Source organism: Misgurnus anguillicaudatus, chromosome 9 (assembly GCF_027580225.2).
Source record: "Misgurnus anguillicaudatus chromosome 9, ASM2758022v2, whole genome shotgun sequence".
Classification (NCBI taxonomy): Eukaryota; Metazoa; Chordata; class Actinopteri; order Cypriniformes; family Cobitidae; genus Misgurnus; species Misgurnus anguillicaudatus.
In genome coordinates this window covers 15665680-15685432 of record NC_073345.2, presented here as the reverse complement: position 1 = coordinate 15685432, position 19753 = coordinate 15665680, and the positions used below count along the sequence as shown (strand labels likewise).

Genomic DNA, 19753 nt, shown 5'->3' with positions numbered 1-19753 from the left:
CGTGCACGTGTGATGAGCGTGCAGCGAGCGTGGAAGTACATTTGCATATTATAATGTTAAAGCATTTGTTTTATTACATTTACAGTTGCAAATATTGATTGCTGTCTATTTCTGTCTTAGAAATTGTATGTTATCTTTTTGAAAATAAAATAATCCATTTAATATTATTATTATTATTGATTGTTTTTTGTGATTAGAATGAATACTATAAATGTAATTATGTTCAATATTAATATATCTCTAAATATCACTGGATGTATAAATGAAACACACGTTACAATTTACATCAGCTAATTAATGTTACAATACAGTACATTTCCATATCAATTTTGTCAATTCGTAAATAAATTCATCACAATGTTCATATGGGTGTAACAGATGGAATCACACGATGCCAGTCTGTGATGCTTTTTAAGCCAAAAGGAAATGGAGATATTTAAATGATACAGGATAACATATAGAACATGTTACTATGGGCACTAATGTGACATTTCCATTCTCCATTTTTGTCACAGCAGATTACATTCTTCTGTAAGCGCACGCACGACCTACGCGTACAATGTATGCAGGGTTTCAAAACCCTGGCAGTGCGCGTACAGTAGGCACAAACTGGCCAGTCTGGCCTTTGTACCACTAGCAGGTAATCATAGATTAGTTGTACAGCCTAAAATTTGCTCCACTTAAATTTATAGTCAGGAGCTGCTACTGTATAGATTCATTACATTACCTCAGTTGTTGATCCTCGGAATTAGTAATTTGGTAGTTTGTTTTTGTAATGATTTGCTCTCAGTCTTCTAAAAGTGCTAAGAACTTATCAAGCTAATAACAACTTAATTACAATGCTTGTCTAATCAAATGTATGTACTATATCATATTTATAATATTTTATTAAAACCATATTAATACCATCCCGCTTGGTGTCCTTTTTTGATTTGGGCCTTTGCCCCTCAAAATGTCTGTGCATGCCCCTGGATGTTAGTTTTAAAACACAATAACTTTTACATTTCTCAACCGATTTCAATTATATTTTTTTGTGGAGTACATTAATGCTTAGTCTATAGTTGCTTAAAATAATAATAATTGTTAAGAGTTAGAGAATTATTATTTTTATAAGGAATCATACACTTAGTTGTCCCTAATAAAATATATCTTAATACAATCTTCTCATTGTAACAATTGTGTATTGTTAACAACCAACTGTTTAGCTTTCTTGTGCTTACAGAAAAATCAGTAAATGTATAATATATGTATAAATATTTATACAATAAATATACAATTACTAACAACATATACTGTTAATTTGAGGAAACCCCTTCTCTTCTTTCAGCTCCCTCCCAATGCCTCCACATGTTTCTCTTTAGGAAAACCTTCGATATGTCCACTAAGTTAGCTAACCAACTACAATAATCCAGTTTATAAAGACAATTTAATATAACTCATGTTACAATATAAAAAAAAAACATGTAAACATTGTGAATTCTCACAAGGCATTTTTACCTCCAGTTGAGAGTAATGGAGAAGTTGACACAACTAATATGGCGGCTCCGACGATCCAGCATTCAGTGGCCGTTTCTCAATCTGAAGGCCGCATACTCCGGAGGTCGCATATGAAGGCTGCGGACGTGTGTTCAGATGTGCGCCGTCTAGCGGCAGTGTTTCGCGGCTCAAACTCGCACATGCGCAGTTTAAATCTAAACGCAGTGTAATGGCTGCCTGGTGGAATAGGTGAATTTAGATGCTTCTGTTTATGTTTTAACCGTAACAAGCCGATAACGTCTACACGTCGGAGGTAAAATGGTTTATGTTCATCCAGAGACGCAGCTTAAGACGAAATATAACAGCGTGAAGTGAGCAAATAGCTGGTGAGTCGATTTACATGATAGTTATCGTCATCATCGTCTTGTCGTTTATAAGTGAATAACAGACACAATTAAATAACGCTAACTTACTGTTAGCTGAGAAAAATCAAATTAATAAGCTTCACAGATTTAAATGGGCATCAATGTACAACAGTATTTTAAGACCTTTAAAGTTTAACGTTACCTTTACTATGAAGGAAAATCTTAAGTTAATCATTAAGTCATGTTTTCGCAGAGTTACGTTTAAACCTTTATTTAGTACCTTTTCACTATAATTGTAAGTATATTGGCTATAACTTATAAATATTTTATTGTTTTCTAGCATTTTAAATGAGTACATGTTAGTGTTGATGTTTCGGGGTTACTAGAGTTCAGACACGCGCATGGACCCACATATAAACGAATTCTGACCATGTTTCTAGTAAAGTAGTTTTTGGACATGCAATGTTTTTTTTTCTTGGCATGGTACAATAGCACCTTAGATTTTTATATATTTTTCAAGTTACACATAAGTGCTCTGCTCTTGGTTGTCATCTATACAAGCACTCACATCCATATCCTTAGGAATTTCAAGTATGAAGAGTAGTTCATAGTTTCAGTGGAGCAGCTAAACATGTGTAAACTCCTCTTGTATTTCCGTCTGCCTGTTATGACATGCTTTCACCTGTCAGATTTCACCATGTTTAAAATGGTACACCTCTGTTATTTACCGTTTTATTCCTGTTCATCTTTCTCAGTTTGGCTTAAGGGCGATTCTAGGCCTTGCTGGTCATGGCGATGAAGGCCCGTTTGGAGGCAGTGCTTAACGTGGGTCTCCGGATTCCCAGTATTCTGCTACTGGAGGTGCTGTATCGCTGGGACGTCAGCTCTTTCTTCCAGAAAATCCAGAGAAGCAGTCTTAACAATAACCCCCTCTTCCAGTACAAGTACATAGCCCTCTACCTGCATTATGTCGGTAGGTCTAAGCATTACAGACAAGAAACCATATTCTGTTTAAGGCAATGAATGAATTGGTAACAATAAAGGTGGTTTGTTAGTAGACTTGAACTTTATTCTTAGGAATGAAACTAAGGCTGGGCCAGGATAAAACCTGGTTGCAGCGCACACATTAGCAGAATTTTGAGAGATTTCCTTCTTAAATTTAATACATGGTTTTGCTACAAGATTTGTAAATCATGGTGCATCACGCACTACAGGATATTATTAAGATTATAGTGTTAGAGGGAGCGCTTCATATCACCTTGTGGGAAGCTGATGTAAACATATGGAGATAGTGACACATTTATTATTATTTTTTATGTTAACATTTGCTAGCTTTTGCGCTAACAGCTTGGTGATTCTCACGAAAACTTGGTTTTAAAAATGTCAAGCATGAAAATGTAAAAATTGCTTAAATTTACTTTTTTTCCCACCAGACATTGAAAAACAAAGTCTGGAGTAAATGGGAACATTAATTTAAAAACTTTTACTTATCATTTAACACTTTTTGTAACATGATTAAAAAAATTATTCCTAAAAAATCTCATTACCGCAACAGTCAGAAAACATCAACACTTGACATATTTTCAAAATGACATGACAAACCTGAAAGAACATAATTTGGAGATTCTGCACATGCATTTAAAATCAAATTATTATGCTTTTATTAATTAAATTAACATTTAATAAGCATCTGTTGCGGTAATGATAATCAAAATGTCGTGTAAGCATTCTGACAAGACAATATTTCAAATTAACTGTAAAAAAATGATCTCACCTGGTAGCCATCTTGAAGTAACTGGTCCATGTGCTTGGTCACTCTAAATCAAACTTTATTAAAATTCTGTATGTGTGCTTAAACTGTTCTCAAAAAGTGTTGCGGAGGATGAGAACATCAGGCATGGACACATCATTTTCCTAATTTTTCTTCATTGTTATTATACATGAATATTCAGTAAATATTTTTTCTGTCATCTAAAGTAGTCTAGCAAAACATCCATTTATTTATTTTTCTTAATATTTTTGTGTTAATTTGATTAAATTACAACATAACGCATGTTCAAACACAGCCGGACACATTGCGGTAATGAGAATTTCAGCAGAAAATGAGATAAAATGTACATTTATAAATTCTTATGTTGAAATCACACATTGTGCAAGGTAGAACACAGTATTGTGTTAATTCTGATGCTTTTTAATGTTACTATATTACACATTTTAAAGCTAAAATCATTAGTGCCGTGGTGTTTCAATGGTTTCGTGAGAATCACCCAGCTACACTTTTTCTCGGATTCTCGAGATGGGTAAATTTGGTCCAAAAATCGGTGTGCCATAAATAGAAAGGTTTTTGTGCAGTTTTGCTGTTCGTTTACACAAAAAATTGGGTGTTTTTTTAAATGCAATTTTTTAAAAGTGTTTCAAAGGTTTCAAAGTGCAAGTTTTTGATAACAACACCTTGTCATCTCTGTATAAACTATGAAAGCATGAATCTGTGATAATAGTGACGTCATGCGTATTTGTAAATTAAGTATATAGGGATTAAAACCAAAGCAACAATGGCAGCCTACAGCAGTGTTTCCCAACTAGGGTGCCGGGGCCCACACGGGGGCCTCAAGATGACTTGAAATGATTAAGAATTGGACAAAACAAGCATTAAAATAAGCCAAAACAGTAGATGTTTTATTCGTCTGTTTAGATGAATGTGCGAAAGGCATGTAGTATTTATTCACAAAGTGGCATTACCATCTACTGGCATGGCACACGTATTACAGTGGATTTAGTTGTTTTCACGGGTCTGTGTCGTTTTTCACTACATTGTTGTTGTATAAACAACATTGGGACATTTTAAGAGCATACTTTCATGGTTGCTTTTGTGGTCATAGTGATGATGATGATATTTCACACGTTTTGTGTCTGCTTTCCTGGCTGTCTGTACTCGAGGCGAAAAACCAAGTGGATTCCACACAGTGTTTGCATCCTGGCCAAAGTGCTCTTGTAATGGTCCAGTGGACATGCAGAGTCAGGAGTTAGGAAGACTTTTATGATTGGAACATTGGCTATTTGTAGTTAAAACTAATTAAACAATAAAACTGTTAGCTGTAGTTAAGCCTTATTCTGGGATAAAAGATCGCAAAGGGAACAATATTAATATGGATTGTGGATTTTTCTCTTTATAGTCCAATATCTGTAAAAAAATTATTGATTCTGACTGTTTTAATCTGCAAGTGTCAATGTCAGGCTTTGATGAATATTGACATAATTGTACTGATTAGGTTTTTCACAATCTAAAGGTCTTAATCTAAAGGATTTTTTCTACTGGCCCAGATTTGATCAGATATCAATGTAGCGCATTAACATTGGTTTAGTGTCTTCTTTGATTGAATATTTCATTTGGCAATGTCTCAAAACACGTGCAAATTATACACTTTCATGATGGTGCCGCGCTGGCTTGATCAGGCATTGTTCATGATGCCTGCAGGCCATCGGCCATTTTTTTTATCGAGACCTGGGTGATTTATCTAAAAATTCAGTGTTTGCAAATTGTACATATCATCTTTACTAAAAAATTCAGTGTTTTCTGGTATACTTTAATGTCGTTGGCAAGCTTTGTTCCTGATTTCAAATCACTGTTTTGGTTGTATAGTTTGTAAATCATTCCTATTATGTAAATATATTGGTTGAACAGTAGGTGTGTGCAGATTGAGTGTTGATAGCCGTATACGGGACACCTAAGTTTACTTCAATATTGTTAATGTAAATTTTAATCTATCACTACAAACTATATATCGTTGGAAAGGTCTAAGCGTCTAGAATAGACATTTCAACAGTGTTTTATAAAATAAGTTATGTAGGGAGACTAATTGATTCATTTATAAAGAGAGTGTGCCACAAAACATTTATATCCTGCTAAATGTCACTGTCCCGCTAACGGGACGCCTACGTTTACTTCAGTGTTTTGCATGCGAATTCTTATCTAATCCTGAAAAACTATATATCATTTGAAAGCTCTAAGGGTGTAGTTTTCATTTATCATCAGGATTCTGGGAAAGAAAATGACATAGTGAGAGCCATTTTCTAAAATGCCACTGGTCCACAGGTGGGCCCATGGTGTTATTATATATTTGGAACATGAATACTCTAAATGAATCTAAACCTAAAATATCTTGACAAACTATATATCATTGGAAAGCTCTCAGAGTGTAGTTTTCATATTTTATCACCATTTTGGGGAAATTATGACATAGTGAGAATCAGTTTCTAAAATGATACGGGGCCACAGGTGGACCCAATTTGTTTTTACATATGTATAGCACTAATACCCTGTTCAAAACCTAAACAATTTTGACAAACTATATATCATTGGAAAGCTATTGGAAGAGTGTAGTTGTCATATATCATCACCATTTTGAGAAAGAAATTACGTAGTAAGAATCAGTTTCAAAAAGGTCACGGTCCCACATGTAGGCCAAATTTGTTTTTACGTATTTCTAACACTAAACCCCTACTCTAAACCTAAAAAAATTTGATAAACTATATATCACTGGAAAGCTCTCAGAATGTAGTTTCATATGTCAAGGTCATCTGATGATAGAAATAATTTAGTGACAGTTTTTTATAGTGACGCACCGATGTATCGTCCGCCGAAACCATCGGCAATCGCACAAGAAAGGCCGATAAAGATTGTTTATTAATTAACTGCATAAAGAAATCCATTATATGTAAAAAAAAAGAGTTAATGTTGTTAATAAAATAAATGCTGAATAGCAAAAAACACCTTTTGAAGGTTGTCATGCTGTCTTATTATAGTTGTTTAAGCTTAATTTCTGTCTCTCTTATTATGTTGGTCAGTTGAATGTTAATTAGATCAAATCCATGTAGTATTGTATACAAGTGTTTAATATCGGCATCGGTATCGGCCAGAAGTTGTCTGTTTAAATCGGTATCGGCCCAAAAAAATCCTATCGGTGCATCCCTAGTTTTTATTACATGTCCCCCCATAGGAATGCATATACATTTTCTATATTCATAACACTATATCCTAGTACAAATCTACAAAAATGTTGACAAACGATATATCATTGGAAAGCTTTAAGAATGTAGTTTTTATATTTCAAAACGTTTTAGCAGTAATGATAATGCAGTGACAGTAATGTATTAATTTGTAACAAGAGTATGCAGCAAACCGTTGACACCTAGTGGCTGTTGTTGGTAAAACCACTAAAAGTGTGACCCAAACCTCATTTTTTGTGATTTTAGCTTGAAATTTGGAACACAGCTGCTTGAGACTTATGACTTAAAAGTTTTGGTCTGCACGTCATGGTGGTTATGTACTAGTTCCTTGAGTAAAGAAGAACCATTTCATACACCTGAGCATATTTTGAAGCAGTAAAATTTGTTAATGTTATTGTAAAGGGTTTTAGGAGTTAATAGCACTATGTGTAACACAACCGATTATTAACACTGCATTGTTAATACTGCTTGGTTTATCAAGCAGTTAGGCTGCTTCTGTGCAGTTATTAGAGTAAGACTTGGTTTTACAGACGAGGCTTAGCTAGTACTAGGACTAGGCTTTAGTTAAATTAGGTTATGTTTAAGTTATCATATTAATATCATATTTTAAGATATTAAGTTTTTGTTGAATACAAAATGTGTTGATTTTTTGCTTATTCTGAATAATTTGCTTAAAATAATAGTATGTCTTCATTTAGAAAGCTAAATAAATGTGTGTTTTTGTCTTATCATAATGTCGTGACAGGTGTAGTGCAGATACCAGCTGCGCAGTGCTGCCTATAAACCAACATCTCACAGCTAGTCTGGCATTTTCACGTCACACTAGCTAAAATGATTTACTTGCACTGCAATCTAGACACAGCTGCCCAGTGTGGCATGCTAATATAATATAGGATATTAGATTTCCTCCTATATGTGAATGTGTTGGATTGTCTCGACAGATGACACAAACAACCAAAACAAGGACTACTGTCTGCAGATTATATCTGCAGCTTCCTGTTAACAAATATTAAAGGGCCGTTGCTAAAAAGCACGTTATTTTGCGTATTTGGTGTAATGCAATGTTTGCGTGGTTTATGGTTAACAATCACATTATTTCCCACATACTGTACATTGTTGTAGCTTCTCTATGCTCACATTTCTGTAATGCGTCGATTTGTACAAAGCTGTCCAGTGCATTGCGATTGGCTTGAATACCTCAAGTGCGTAAACGGAAATGTGACGCTACATACCATGTTTGAAAGATCAGGTCCCAAAGCAATAGTGAAAGGAGATAAATCTGACCCAGAAAACACAGATCCCCAAGCTGATTGATCAACTTTGTCAGCCTGACTTGAGCAGAACTTAAAAGATTTTATAGGGTAAGGATACTAAAACATAAATTCATATCTGCTTTTGTGAACGTAGAAACGATAAATAACACGCGCTACTCTACACTGCTCAAAACCCGCATTTAAATCGTCAGTAGGAAATTCTTACAGGCTGTGAATCAGAAGAGCCAGAGTGTAGTTGCAAACTTGGAATTGCTCCACTTTTTAGACCAAGCCTTTGTGCACATCCAGTCTTGTACTTTACTATGTTCAGGAAACAAGTAAATGCGCAGCACACAATTAAACATTTGAGCTGTACTGTTCTGGAACAATGTTGTAAATTAAACTTAACCATTGATTTATCGTTTCCTCTGTTGGAAGACCAAACAACGTTTTTTTTTACAGATTTACTAAATGCACAGGCAACTTTACTGTGACATAAGTTCCCTTTTCCATTTACAGCTTTTAGGCTGAATTAAGGACATTTTATGGGAATAAAGATCTCATTGCCCAGTGTCAGTGACACTTTTTATGATCCTAAGGTTTATTGCTCGATATAAGTTTATAGGCCAGGGATGATTTCTTGTTTGTACCAGTGCTATGAGGTAAAGAGTTGCTCACATGAGACTGAATGAAATCACTGACTTTGCTGTAATATAATCATTCAGGTTTTTCTATAAGCTTAGTTAGTTTTAATGTCTTAGTAAAAAGTTGCATCCAACTTAATATAATATAAAATGAAATAGCCTTGAAAAGTGTGTGATACATTTTATTTAAAGGACAAGCATGGTTTGATAATTTTGTAAATGCAATCTGGGCATAATTGTGTCATAAGCTAGGTACACACTGGCGGTCGGCTGTCAGGCAGAGTTTGAACTACGGCAATTCACTATTTAAACTATCTGCATTTTCACAAAGAGAAAAATGTCCGCAACTCTTTCATTTCTGCAAGGGCTGTTGTTTGGAATTTTACTATTTTTTTATCTGTTATGATTTCTAAAACTACCTCAGTGATTGTCACTAAAGACCATTTTGCAAGATGTAAACAATACTGGTCCAGAAGCACTTCCTGTTTTAGTTTTTTAACACTACATAAACGTTGGGATAAAATACAACCAACTAGAGATGCATAACAATTAATCCCGATCGCTATTAATATATAGCAGAATTTAAGTTTTTGTTTACATCATATATGTGTGTGAACTGTGTATAACAACTTTGTATAGATAAATGCACACACACGCATGTATATATTTAAGAAGTGTTTACATGTGTATATTTATGTATAATTTATATTAATATTATATATAAATACTTTAAAAATATATTTTTTTCTTAAAATTATACATGAATGTGTGCACATTTATATATACATAATTATTATACACAGTTCACACACACACATATATGATGTAAACAAAAACTTTTATTCTGCTATAGATTAATCGCTATGCATCCCTACAACCAACAGAAGATATAGAACTGAATCAAAAAGTTAAACAAACATCTTTAAGATATATGTGAAATAAAAAAAAACTGTTACAAAATGAAACGGGAAGTGTTTCTGGACCAGTGTTGTTTACATTTTGCAAAATGGTCTATTTTCGTCACATTTTGGCACAAAATACTAAAAGACTTTGGCTGTTACCATCATTCAAAGCTTGATTTTATGTGACATTTTGTCCCTCATTATTCATTTTTCTTTATTTAATTTTTTTTGTTGGTTTGTTGTTGTAAATGTTCCAGTTGGGACAGAGATTGTGCCATTTTCAAAGAGTTATATATATTGTGGTTGCATTTGTAAATAGAAATGTAACTGCCTAACTAGAAACGATATATAAAAATATAGATAAATTAATGAAACTCGATCGAATCATAATCGTATCGAAGAAGGGTTTGATGTATCGGCAAAATTGCATCGTTGGCGGAGAAAATCTACTGTACTTTCCGGACTATAAGCCGCACCGGACTATAAGTTGCATCGTTCAAAAACGTGTCATTAAGACGAAATAACATATAAGTCACAGTGGACAATACGTCATGTTTATTTAGAAAATGATTTCACAAAATCCAAGCCGAAGAACAGACATTTTATCTGGAAAGGCAAGTTATTCAACTAAACAATAGCAGACAGAACAGCAGGCAGAATAGATGTCTGTACGTTAAAGTAATATTATCAGTTATTTAAAAGATAAATCATAGCATACAGAACTTACCTGGAAGGTTGAATAGGCTAAATTAACCGAACAAGCCAACTAGTGTGAAGTTTACATACTTGTCATTCCACATCACTGAATTCATTCAATTACATAAATACAAAAGCAGCATATGGCGGACTCTCGCGGCTGTAGACGGTAATGTTGTCTCTTGCCTCATAAATGTCAAAATTAATTCATACTGACTTACAAGGCGCACCTGACTGTAAGACGCATCACCAGCCAAGTTATACAAATAAAAACGCAGCCTATAGACCGAAAAGTATGGTATTTGTATTGTATCGCATCGTCTGATTTACACCCCTAGCCCTCAGTCTCCTTCAATGTCTCTCTGTTTCACTCACTGATTTTCTCTCTCACTTTCTTTTCATCAGGTTATATCCTCAGTTTGGTGTTGTTGACGCTGCCCCGACAGCATCTAGTGAAGCTCTACCTCTATGTTGTCACAGCTCTCTTGCTCTTCGCTGGACATCAGGTCTCCAGGTCTGTGCTCACACCACACAATGTTGCTTCGAATGCACAAAATGATCTTGAACAATTAAATTAGGACAAATGAATAAATACAAAAGGTGTTCCTTTCAGAAACTACAAGACCTAAATGAAACATATAACAATGCCACATTAAAAAATGTGACTTTTAAACTTCCATGTAAACCTGAAAAAAAAGTCATAAAAGTTCTTTTAGTTTCAGGCCGGAAAAACTGAGCATTAATATTTTACCATTACATACTGATTAGTGATGCACCGATGTATCGGCCACCGATATGTATCGGCCACCGATATGTATCGGCCACCGATATGTATCGGCCACCGATATGTATCGGCCACCGATATGTATCGGCCGATTTTTGATGAATTTGAAACCATCGGTATATCGGCAATAGCACGAGAAAGGCCGATACCGATTGTTTATTAATTAACTGCATAAAGAAATCCATTATATGTAAAAAATGAGTTAATGTTGTTTATCAAATAAATGCTGAATAGCAAAATCCACCTTTGAAGATTGTCATGCTGTCTTATTATATTTGTTTTAGCTTAATTTGTGCCTCTCTTATTATGTTGGTCAGTTGAATGTTAATTAGATCAAATCCATGTTCAGTAAAAATAATTTGATGCAGAAATAAACTAGCTAATAGACCAACTGTATAGTATTGTATACAAGTGTTTAAAAACAGTATCGGTGTCGGCCAGAAGTTGTCTGTTTAAATCGCCATCGGTATCGGCCCAAACAAATCCTATCGGTGCATCCCTAATACTGATATATGGTAACAAACAGTGCTCATTTACTTTACATGGGTTTATTTCCAGATAACTTGTGAAATCTAGTTGTAGTGTCACTTTAGTTGCCATTAAAGGGATTGTTCAGCCAAAACATTATAATTTTGTCATCATTTACTCAACTTCATGTTGTTGTAAACCTGTATGAACTTCTTTAGTCTGTTGATCTCAAGAGAAAATTAAACATGAAAGAAATATTTTGATAAATAATAGTAAGCGCACAGTTCACGGTACATGTTGACTTCCATAGTATTTGTTTTTCCTACTATGGAAGTCAGTGTGTACCGTGACCTGTGTGCTTACAGTGATTTATCAAAATATTTTCTTTCATGTTCAACAGAAGAAGCTCATACAGGTTCAGAACAGCATGATTAAATGGTAAACAGATGTTTCATTTTTTGGGTGAGCTATCCCTTTATTGCAGCTGTCGGTAGTTTTGCAGACATTGCCTGACTTTTATATGCTTATAAAAATCAAAATGTGCTCATCGGCTGAATGGCTTTCTGTAGGGATTATGTACGCGGTGAGCTGGAGTCAGGCTATGAAGGACCCCTCTACCTGGAGCCGCTCTCTATGAACCGCTTTACTACTGCACTCATTGGTACGTCCTGTGTCATCAACTTCAAAACATTTTCTTTCATTTTTTTTACTGCTGCATTTGTTCTTGAAGCAAATAGAGAGGAATTGATCATAGCTAGTTTTGTGTAACTGTACTTCAGTTCTCACTAGGGCACAGTGTGATTAATCAAAATCGAGATGCATTTGCAATGTGTAATGTTGCGATTAGCTTTTTGTGAAAAGCTGTGATATGAGCGACTCTGTGCAAAAGCGTGAGAAAACTGAGTAAATACAAAAATACACACACACACGTTCTGTATTTCCACCAGTAAGCATCATTCACACATCAGTACAAAAATATTTGTAAACTCAGAGCGGAAGTTTCCTCTAAACCACCACGCAGTGAAATTGGTGTTGTGTTGTGTTGTAAACAATGGTGGGTTATATACGTTTGTTGTTTCTACTTTTTTAGCAAACACTGACAGACATGCACAATTGCTCTTTACAATCAATGTTGTATTAGATAACTTGCCTTAAATTTGATGTCTACAGCTAAAAATAAACAGTGGAGTAAGATCAAGAGGGGTTTCAATATGAACTCTCTTTGATTGACTGAAAACAAGACGTCCTGCAGCAGTCTGGATCCTATCCAAAGACTTTGTCATGCTGACTTTAAAGGCATCTTTCATAATTTAAAGGTGCCATAGAATGTAAAACTGTACTTACTTAGGCATCGATGAATAATAAGAGTTTGGTACATGGCAGTGACATATTGTGAGCCTCAAATATGATTGTTTCATACTTCTAATGTAAACTTCTTGCATGCCAAAGACGGCTGAGAAACAGGCTAATCTCAGCATAACACAGACTGTAACGTTACAGTCACGATGTACGCCACAACATTAAATTATTAATTAAATTAGGTGCATTGTTGTTACAATGCTAAAAACAAAGTTGTGACTGAGTTAGCGCTATATGCTAGTTAATGCTATATGCTAGCGTTTAGGCTGAAGTTTTTTCTATTGACGTTAACTGGGACTTGTTTTGTTGGTCCATACTGAAAAACACAAATAAACTTTCCACTCAGAAACGTCCATTTCCAACTTCCAAGCAATTGTTTATTCCTCAAAATCTGTATATAAGGTGTGTTTGCTTTGAAAGCTACTAGCTAAAGCCTGATTTATAGTCGTGCGTAAGTTCTACGCTGTAGCTACGGCGTAGGCTATCCGTAGCCTTTGCGTAGCCTGACGTGCACTCGCAAAAATGTTAAAAGCGTGTCAGTTCTACGCGGACGGCAAGCGCTGTGATTGGTCCACCAGAACCCCTCCTGTCAGGTAAAAAAACTGTGTCATAGGTATTTTATTTTGCAACGGTGAAAACAAAGATGAGCCAAGTTGAGGAGTGATTTAATAAAAAGTTGTTGTTTATTTACTTCCATCATTGCTGGTCTTCTCAAATTATACACAAGAAGTTGCTGTTTCTTCTTCGTTTGTGGGTTAACTTGCCAAGCTTCTTCTTCTCTGACGGTCGCACTGCTACTGTGGTTACACACGTGGATACTGCCTACCAGCGGTTTGCGCGTGTGTTTGCACGTTGACGCGGAGGACGACGCAAAAGTATAAACGAAAACTGACGCGGAACCTACGCCGTCGTGGCTACACCGTAAGATGACTATAACGAGCCCTTAATGAGTGACTGACCAGCCACTGACAACAGCCAAACAGAGCAGAGCTCAACATTAGTATTTATGACCCTTTCAAATAAGGTAATAATAGACCATTTCATTCTGAGGGCAAATCCATGCCCATTTAAATGGGCATGTACAAATGTTAATGTACATTTTTTATGCACTTAATAAAGCCACATTCCTTCTATGTAAATATCAGAGAACAATTTTTTTATGCATTCTTTGGCACCTTTAACTAAATAGTTCTTAAATAGTATATTTATTATTACTATATATGTTTTTATAATTTGCCTATTATTAGTTTTTCTGTTTAAAAGTAGGGGAGAGCGGGGGCGAAAATATCGTGGGACGAAAGTAAAAAAGTGATTTTCTCCGAGCCCTGATAACATTTGCATCCCAAACCATGACAGCATTTTTAGCACACAACCCTTGACAGAGCTGAGAAATATCGCGTTATTTACTCACCATTTTCTATGTGTAGATCCAGAAAGCTGTTTTCAACCAAATTTGGTAAATTTCAAAAGCAGTAATTTTTTACTTATGACGCGTTGTGTTTTACATTTGTTCAAAATTTCACCTGGTATTGATAGACCACACTTGTGAGTTGCTGACCACACTAAAAATATATATATGTCTAAAACATTATCTTTTAAAATTACGTTTTTCTAAAAAATGGTACTTTCTCCTCCGCCCCCCGCCCCCCGCTCTCCCCTTTAGAATTTGTATACAAAATTTACCTGACAGTACCACAGGCTAAGAATTATCTGTGCTTGCAGTGACTATGCTATACATTTTACAGATATTGTTATGAGAACTGATATGCAGTCTTGGGCTAAAACCTTTTTGTGACCAAGAAAAATAAATTATATCCATAAGGGTAGGCTTGGGCGGTATCCAAATTTTGATACCATCAAACCGCCTCCCTATTTTACCCCGGTATACGGTATTACCGTGAATAATTATAAAATTATGACGTAAGGCTCAGACAGCGTCACCATAATGTTGGCTTGTGCCTAAACCCTTCAGAAACTGAATACCAAACACTAATACTGAAAAAAATAGCAAAATAACATGCACAACAATGTTAACAACTTTTATTAGCAACAACTAGCAGTTTATAAAAAAGTTAAATACAAAGGTCAAACAGAATTAACCAGTTGCTGGTTAAAAAGTGATCTCTTAATTAGGCTATTATAGACAGTGGACTAAACGCTACTACAGTTAGCCATCTCATTCCAATTTCCAGGATCTTTTTGTGTGAAGTGAACAAATCCCTCACACTCAATTTTTCATAACTCGCCTGTTTGTACTTATAAACCAATAAAAACATTTGGCGCAAGGTCAGGGCATTTGGGTTCTGGCGCGAGGTCACGGCGTTTGGTTTTGTGCACTCACATTGCATCAAGCTAAAATGTTATCAAAGCAAGACTTGAAGAAAATTGCTGAACATTTAAACCTATTTGCTGCACATTCCACCATATTTTAATGAAATAAAGAAATTCATCCTTCTGTTAACTTATATTTCTGCATATTCCAGCATATAAAATAAAAATATTTTTTGTAAAATCCAGCAATAAAATAATTAAAACGAAAGTCTTTCCTGGTTGTATTCCAAATTATTAACATTTACGTCTTTTAACAGTAAAGTGCAGATTAAGTTTTGTTTTTGTAAATCATTAGACATTTTTTACCACTTAATTAGGTTTTGTTTTGTAGAAAGCCTTTCTTTAAAGTGAATTTCGTTTTGTATAAATTGTGTCTTAATTTTAATAAATGTTTCATCAACCAATTGCATGTATTTAATAAATAAAAAGCAAATATAGTAGAGAATATAATAACCGTGACATGGAGGCGCCGGCACGGCATTGTTCGCTTGCATTGCATTGTTAACTAGAAGGCACGGATCTCACCATAAATTAATGAAACTCATACATTAGCATTAAATATCTTTGCTGCATCCTTTCTAAAACAGACAAGGGCTTTCTCGCGGCTCGCATCAGCAGAGCATTGCATCGTCCATGTTTCACTTAACAGAAGTTGACACTTGTCTTTTTGAAAAATAAAAAAGTAATTATAATTATACAAAAGAGTTTGTATAGACGTTATTAGAAGGCACAGAGTGAGTTAGACCTGCCTAGTTGGCGGTGCGTCTTTTATGCATTCTGAAGGTGCCTGTTTTATCCATCGTGTTGCAGTCTATTAGGCAACATTCCGAATAAGATGCTTAGATTTGGAAATGGATTACATCTACATTTCAGTGCTAACTGATAAGGTGATGATGATCATCATCTTTCTTTATTATTTTTAGCACTACCTCAAACTTAAGCGGCTTCTCTTCGAAGCTGTCATTTTCTTAAATAAGCCGCGGCAATGTTTCAAATGAGCTTCTAATGAGACAAACGCCTTTATTTTCCACGCGATCACCTTACTCAAACCATTTTGAAACTAAGGAGTCATTTGTCCTCCGATTGCATAAGCAGCATACAAGCTCCTCGGCGACGCGTTTGCGGGAATGATGTTTCGGATGAGCCGGAGGCAGAGCAGCAGAGAGATGCGACAGAGTTGCGAAATTGCAGGCGCGGCTTGAAATAGCTGTTACTTCAAACAGCGTAACATATTTTAAACTATTTGGTTAATGGCTCGATGGTAGGTAAAGAAAACTTTTAGATTTCGCCATCCCTAATTTAATATTTAATCCTTGTCTGCTATATAAGTTCATTGTTTTTTTTTAAATGCCGGTATGGCGGTATAGAAACTGATACCTTTGCTATTTTTAGATCCCGCGGTATACCATATTACCGTATTACCGCCCAAGCCTACATAAGGGCCAGAAATAAGTATTCTGAGGAATTCATCAAATAAATTAACGTTTTCATTAATATAATATGAAAACAATCACAGCCTGTCGGGTCAATTTGAACCCATTTATGCATTTTAGGTTTAAAACAAACTAAAATTCCATCAAAATGGTTTGTTAATTTTACTTGAATGAAATTACATGACACGTTTAATGCAATTTCTGCATTTTCTACAATTAAATCACAGCATGTAAGAAAAAAATATGCAATTAGATATCTTTCCCAAATCGCACAGCCCTAGTTCCCACCCTGGATGGATAAAGGATCTGACAACTAAAGAATAGCACAGAAACTGAAAGTGGGCAAACCAATCTCAATGTGCTCAGTTTACTAATAAATAGAAAGTCCCTGAATTCCTCCAGTTTTCCTAATGAGGCATTTAGGAATGTAATGATGCAACCAGTCACTATTAAAAAAATCTGAGGGAACAATGTGGTTCCTACTCATTTAATTACTTTTAGAGGAACTGTGAAAGTTCATTGTTCATGATATCATGAAATCTGAGATGGTGTAACCTGGTCTTGTTTTATCAGTGAAGGTGCCAGAGGTTGTGTAGTAAGGGGAGTGTATCTGGACTGCATTTGGAAATGTTTTTCATGATTAGAGGAAGTAAATAGACGTCACAAAAACTGAACTTCTGTAATGTGATGTTGAAAGAGTTTTGGTCAATAGAACACATTTCAGTAAACAAAACAAACACTTTAAATGTTTTATTACTGTATTTTAAAGTTCAAATCTTTTTGAATCAGATATTTTCATTAGTAAGACCATGTCCACATGTGATAGATAGATGTCAGTGGCTGTCCGCACTGAAAGCTTAAACATTCTTGGAGTGTTTACAGCTCTGCAGTGCATTAATAATAAAATGGTGGACACTTCCGGTGCAGACAGCTTTATTATAATTTAAGGTCCCCTTCTATCTTAGATAGTGTATGAATTTTATGCCTGACCTCCGACTGCAGGATAATTTTCACATTTTATTTTTTAATACAGTTGTATTGGTTATTTTGTTGTTTACAAGCACAATTCAGTATAATTGCTGATAAAATGCTAAAAAGGATCACATTTTCTGACCTTTGATATATCAAGTGACATGTCATGCAGCACGGTGACCTACATAGACTACACCAGGTCTGTACTTGTGTCAATGTCACAAATTTATTATAACCTCTCTGTACATAGTCTCTAAATCAGTGGTTTTCAAACTGGGGGCTGTGAGATGGTGCCGGGGGGGCCAGTTTTATGACATTTTATAAAATACATTCATATATCATACATCCTGTTTAATTAAACCTCAGAAAAATAAGGCTACTAACCAACAGCAACATGTTGTATAATTTAATGTTTTGTTTAATTAAAATTATTAAGTTTGAGAATGTTTTATGTCATATATTTTCTTTTGGGGGGCCGCAAAGGGATGCACCGTACCCAAGGGGGGCCGCACGGCGAAAACGTTTGGGTTACTTTCAATGGCAGGGGACTATTTTCGGGCAGTGCGTAATATCACTACGCCTGCTGCAGCCATGTTAAGGCAGTAAAGTCCTTGATTATTACGCCAGAATGAGAGTATAGTTCCCATAACTGCCTAGAAAATCACAACTTTTAATTTTCTGTCGGCCTTAGTACATGATGTAACTACAGAAGAGTCAAGTTTTAAATTAAATAGGAAAAATATTGAATCTCTTTGGTTATTTTTGAGTGTGATGCTAATGGTCTAATCATATTCAATGGATTATGCTAAGCTATGCTAAAAGTGGTACCCGGAGATCAGCTGAATGGATTCCAAAACGGCAAAAATCAAATGTTTAACTCTAGGGGAGTTGGAAAATGAGCATCTTTTAAACAAAAAAGTGGAAAGTTCCTTTAAAGTGAGCCGGTGGCCGCTGGTACTTATAACCATAACATGTTGGAATGGAAGCCCACCCGTCCCAAGCTTTAGGAACATGTTTTGTACTAAGCATCGGAACAACTGCAACTTTTCAAGCGCCGCTTAAGCAGTGGATTTGTTATTATTCTTAATGAGAAAAACGTCAACAAAACAATTTCGCTTTTATTTAAACATTAAACTTTATTCACAAAATGAATAAGCACGCAGCTACCACCATTGTTTTGTCAATCAGCTCGCATCCCCTCACTCTTATTGATATAAATGAAATGTGAATGTAAATAATGACAGAAATAGTCAATTTCAATAGTCAATACAGTATTACATTTTTTTTAAAGGCACACCATGAAACTTTTTGGCCACTAGGGGGTGCTAGACATGTATTTTTCACTTCTAGCGCCCCTAGAGCCCACAAGCGCCGCAGCACTGTCGCAAAGGAAAGGAACTGGCCAACCTTAAAACTAAACTAAAAACTAAACATTTAAAACGCTAAACGATCAACATTTTGAGACAACAGGGAGAAACGCAGTCATGTTACAACTTTCTGATGAGGAACTCGTCGTGGCAGAAGCCATTTCTCAATCTGAAGGTTGCAGCCTCCGGATGTCGTATTTCTAGGCTGTATACGTCATCAAGACTGTCTTATTTCACAATATTAACAATTACAAAGTTGACTATTATACTTAGTTAATCGTAAATTGTTGCAGTATGCTTATGACTTGCGAATGTAATGCTCAGTTTACCTTAATAGACCAGGCTTGATGACGTATTCAGCCTCCATATTTGACCTCCGGAGGCTGCAGCCTTCCAATTGAAAAACGACCAGAAATATTTCCTTGCCTTTTTCCAAACAAATATTGTTGCATCGTCTCTCTCTCCCTCGCCACCAGGATTTTCCGCAATGGCGCTCGTTTATCCTCTCTTTTGTGTGAAAATTGTCGCTCCAAATCCAAGTAAACCGATGTGGTCCAAGCAGACCTAAAGGCTGCCGCTTTGTAATACGTCACGCGAGTGACAGCGGAACGCAGCAAATGAGGAAGAGAGAAACGCTCGGATCTGATTGGTGAATGAATAGGGTTTGGTTTTACACTGTGAGCAAGTTTGACTGCT

The 19753-nt window shown here is 35.5% G+C and overlaps 1 protein-coding gene across 1 annotated transcript in view; it reads left to right on the top strand.

Annotated features, from left to right (window-relative positions):
* Positions 1-1670: 1670 nt before the first annotated feature.
* Positions 1671-19753, top strand: part of rnf145b (ring finger protein 145b) — a 33610-nt gene continuing 15527 nt past the window's right edge. The window contains exons 1-4 of the mRNA XM_055179805.2: positions 1671-1862; positions 2597-2814; positions 10749-10857; positions 12165-12256. Coding sequence (XP_055035780.2) covers positions 2631-2814; positions 10749-10857; positions 12165-12256 — 385 coding nt within the window. The 5' untranslated portion in view covers positions 1671-1862; positions 2597-2630. The remainder of the gene's footprint in view (positions 1863-2596; positions 2815-10748; positions 10858-12164; positions 12257-19753) is intronic.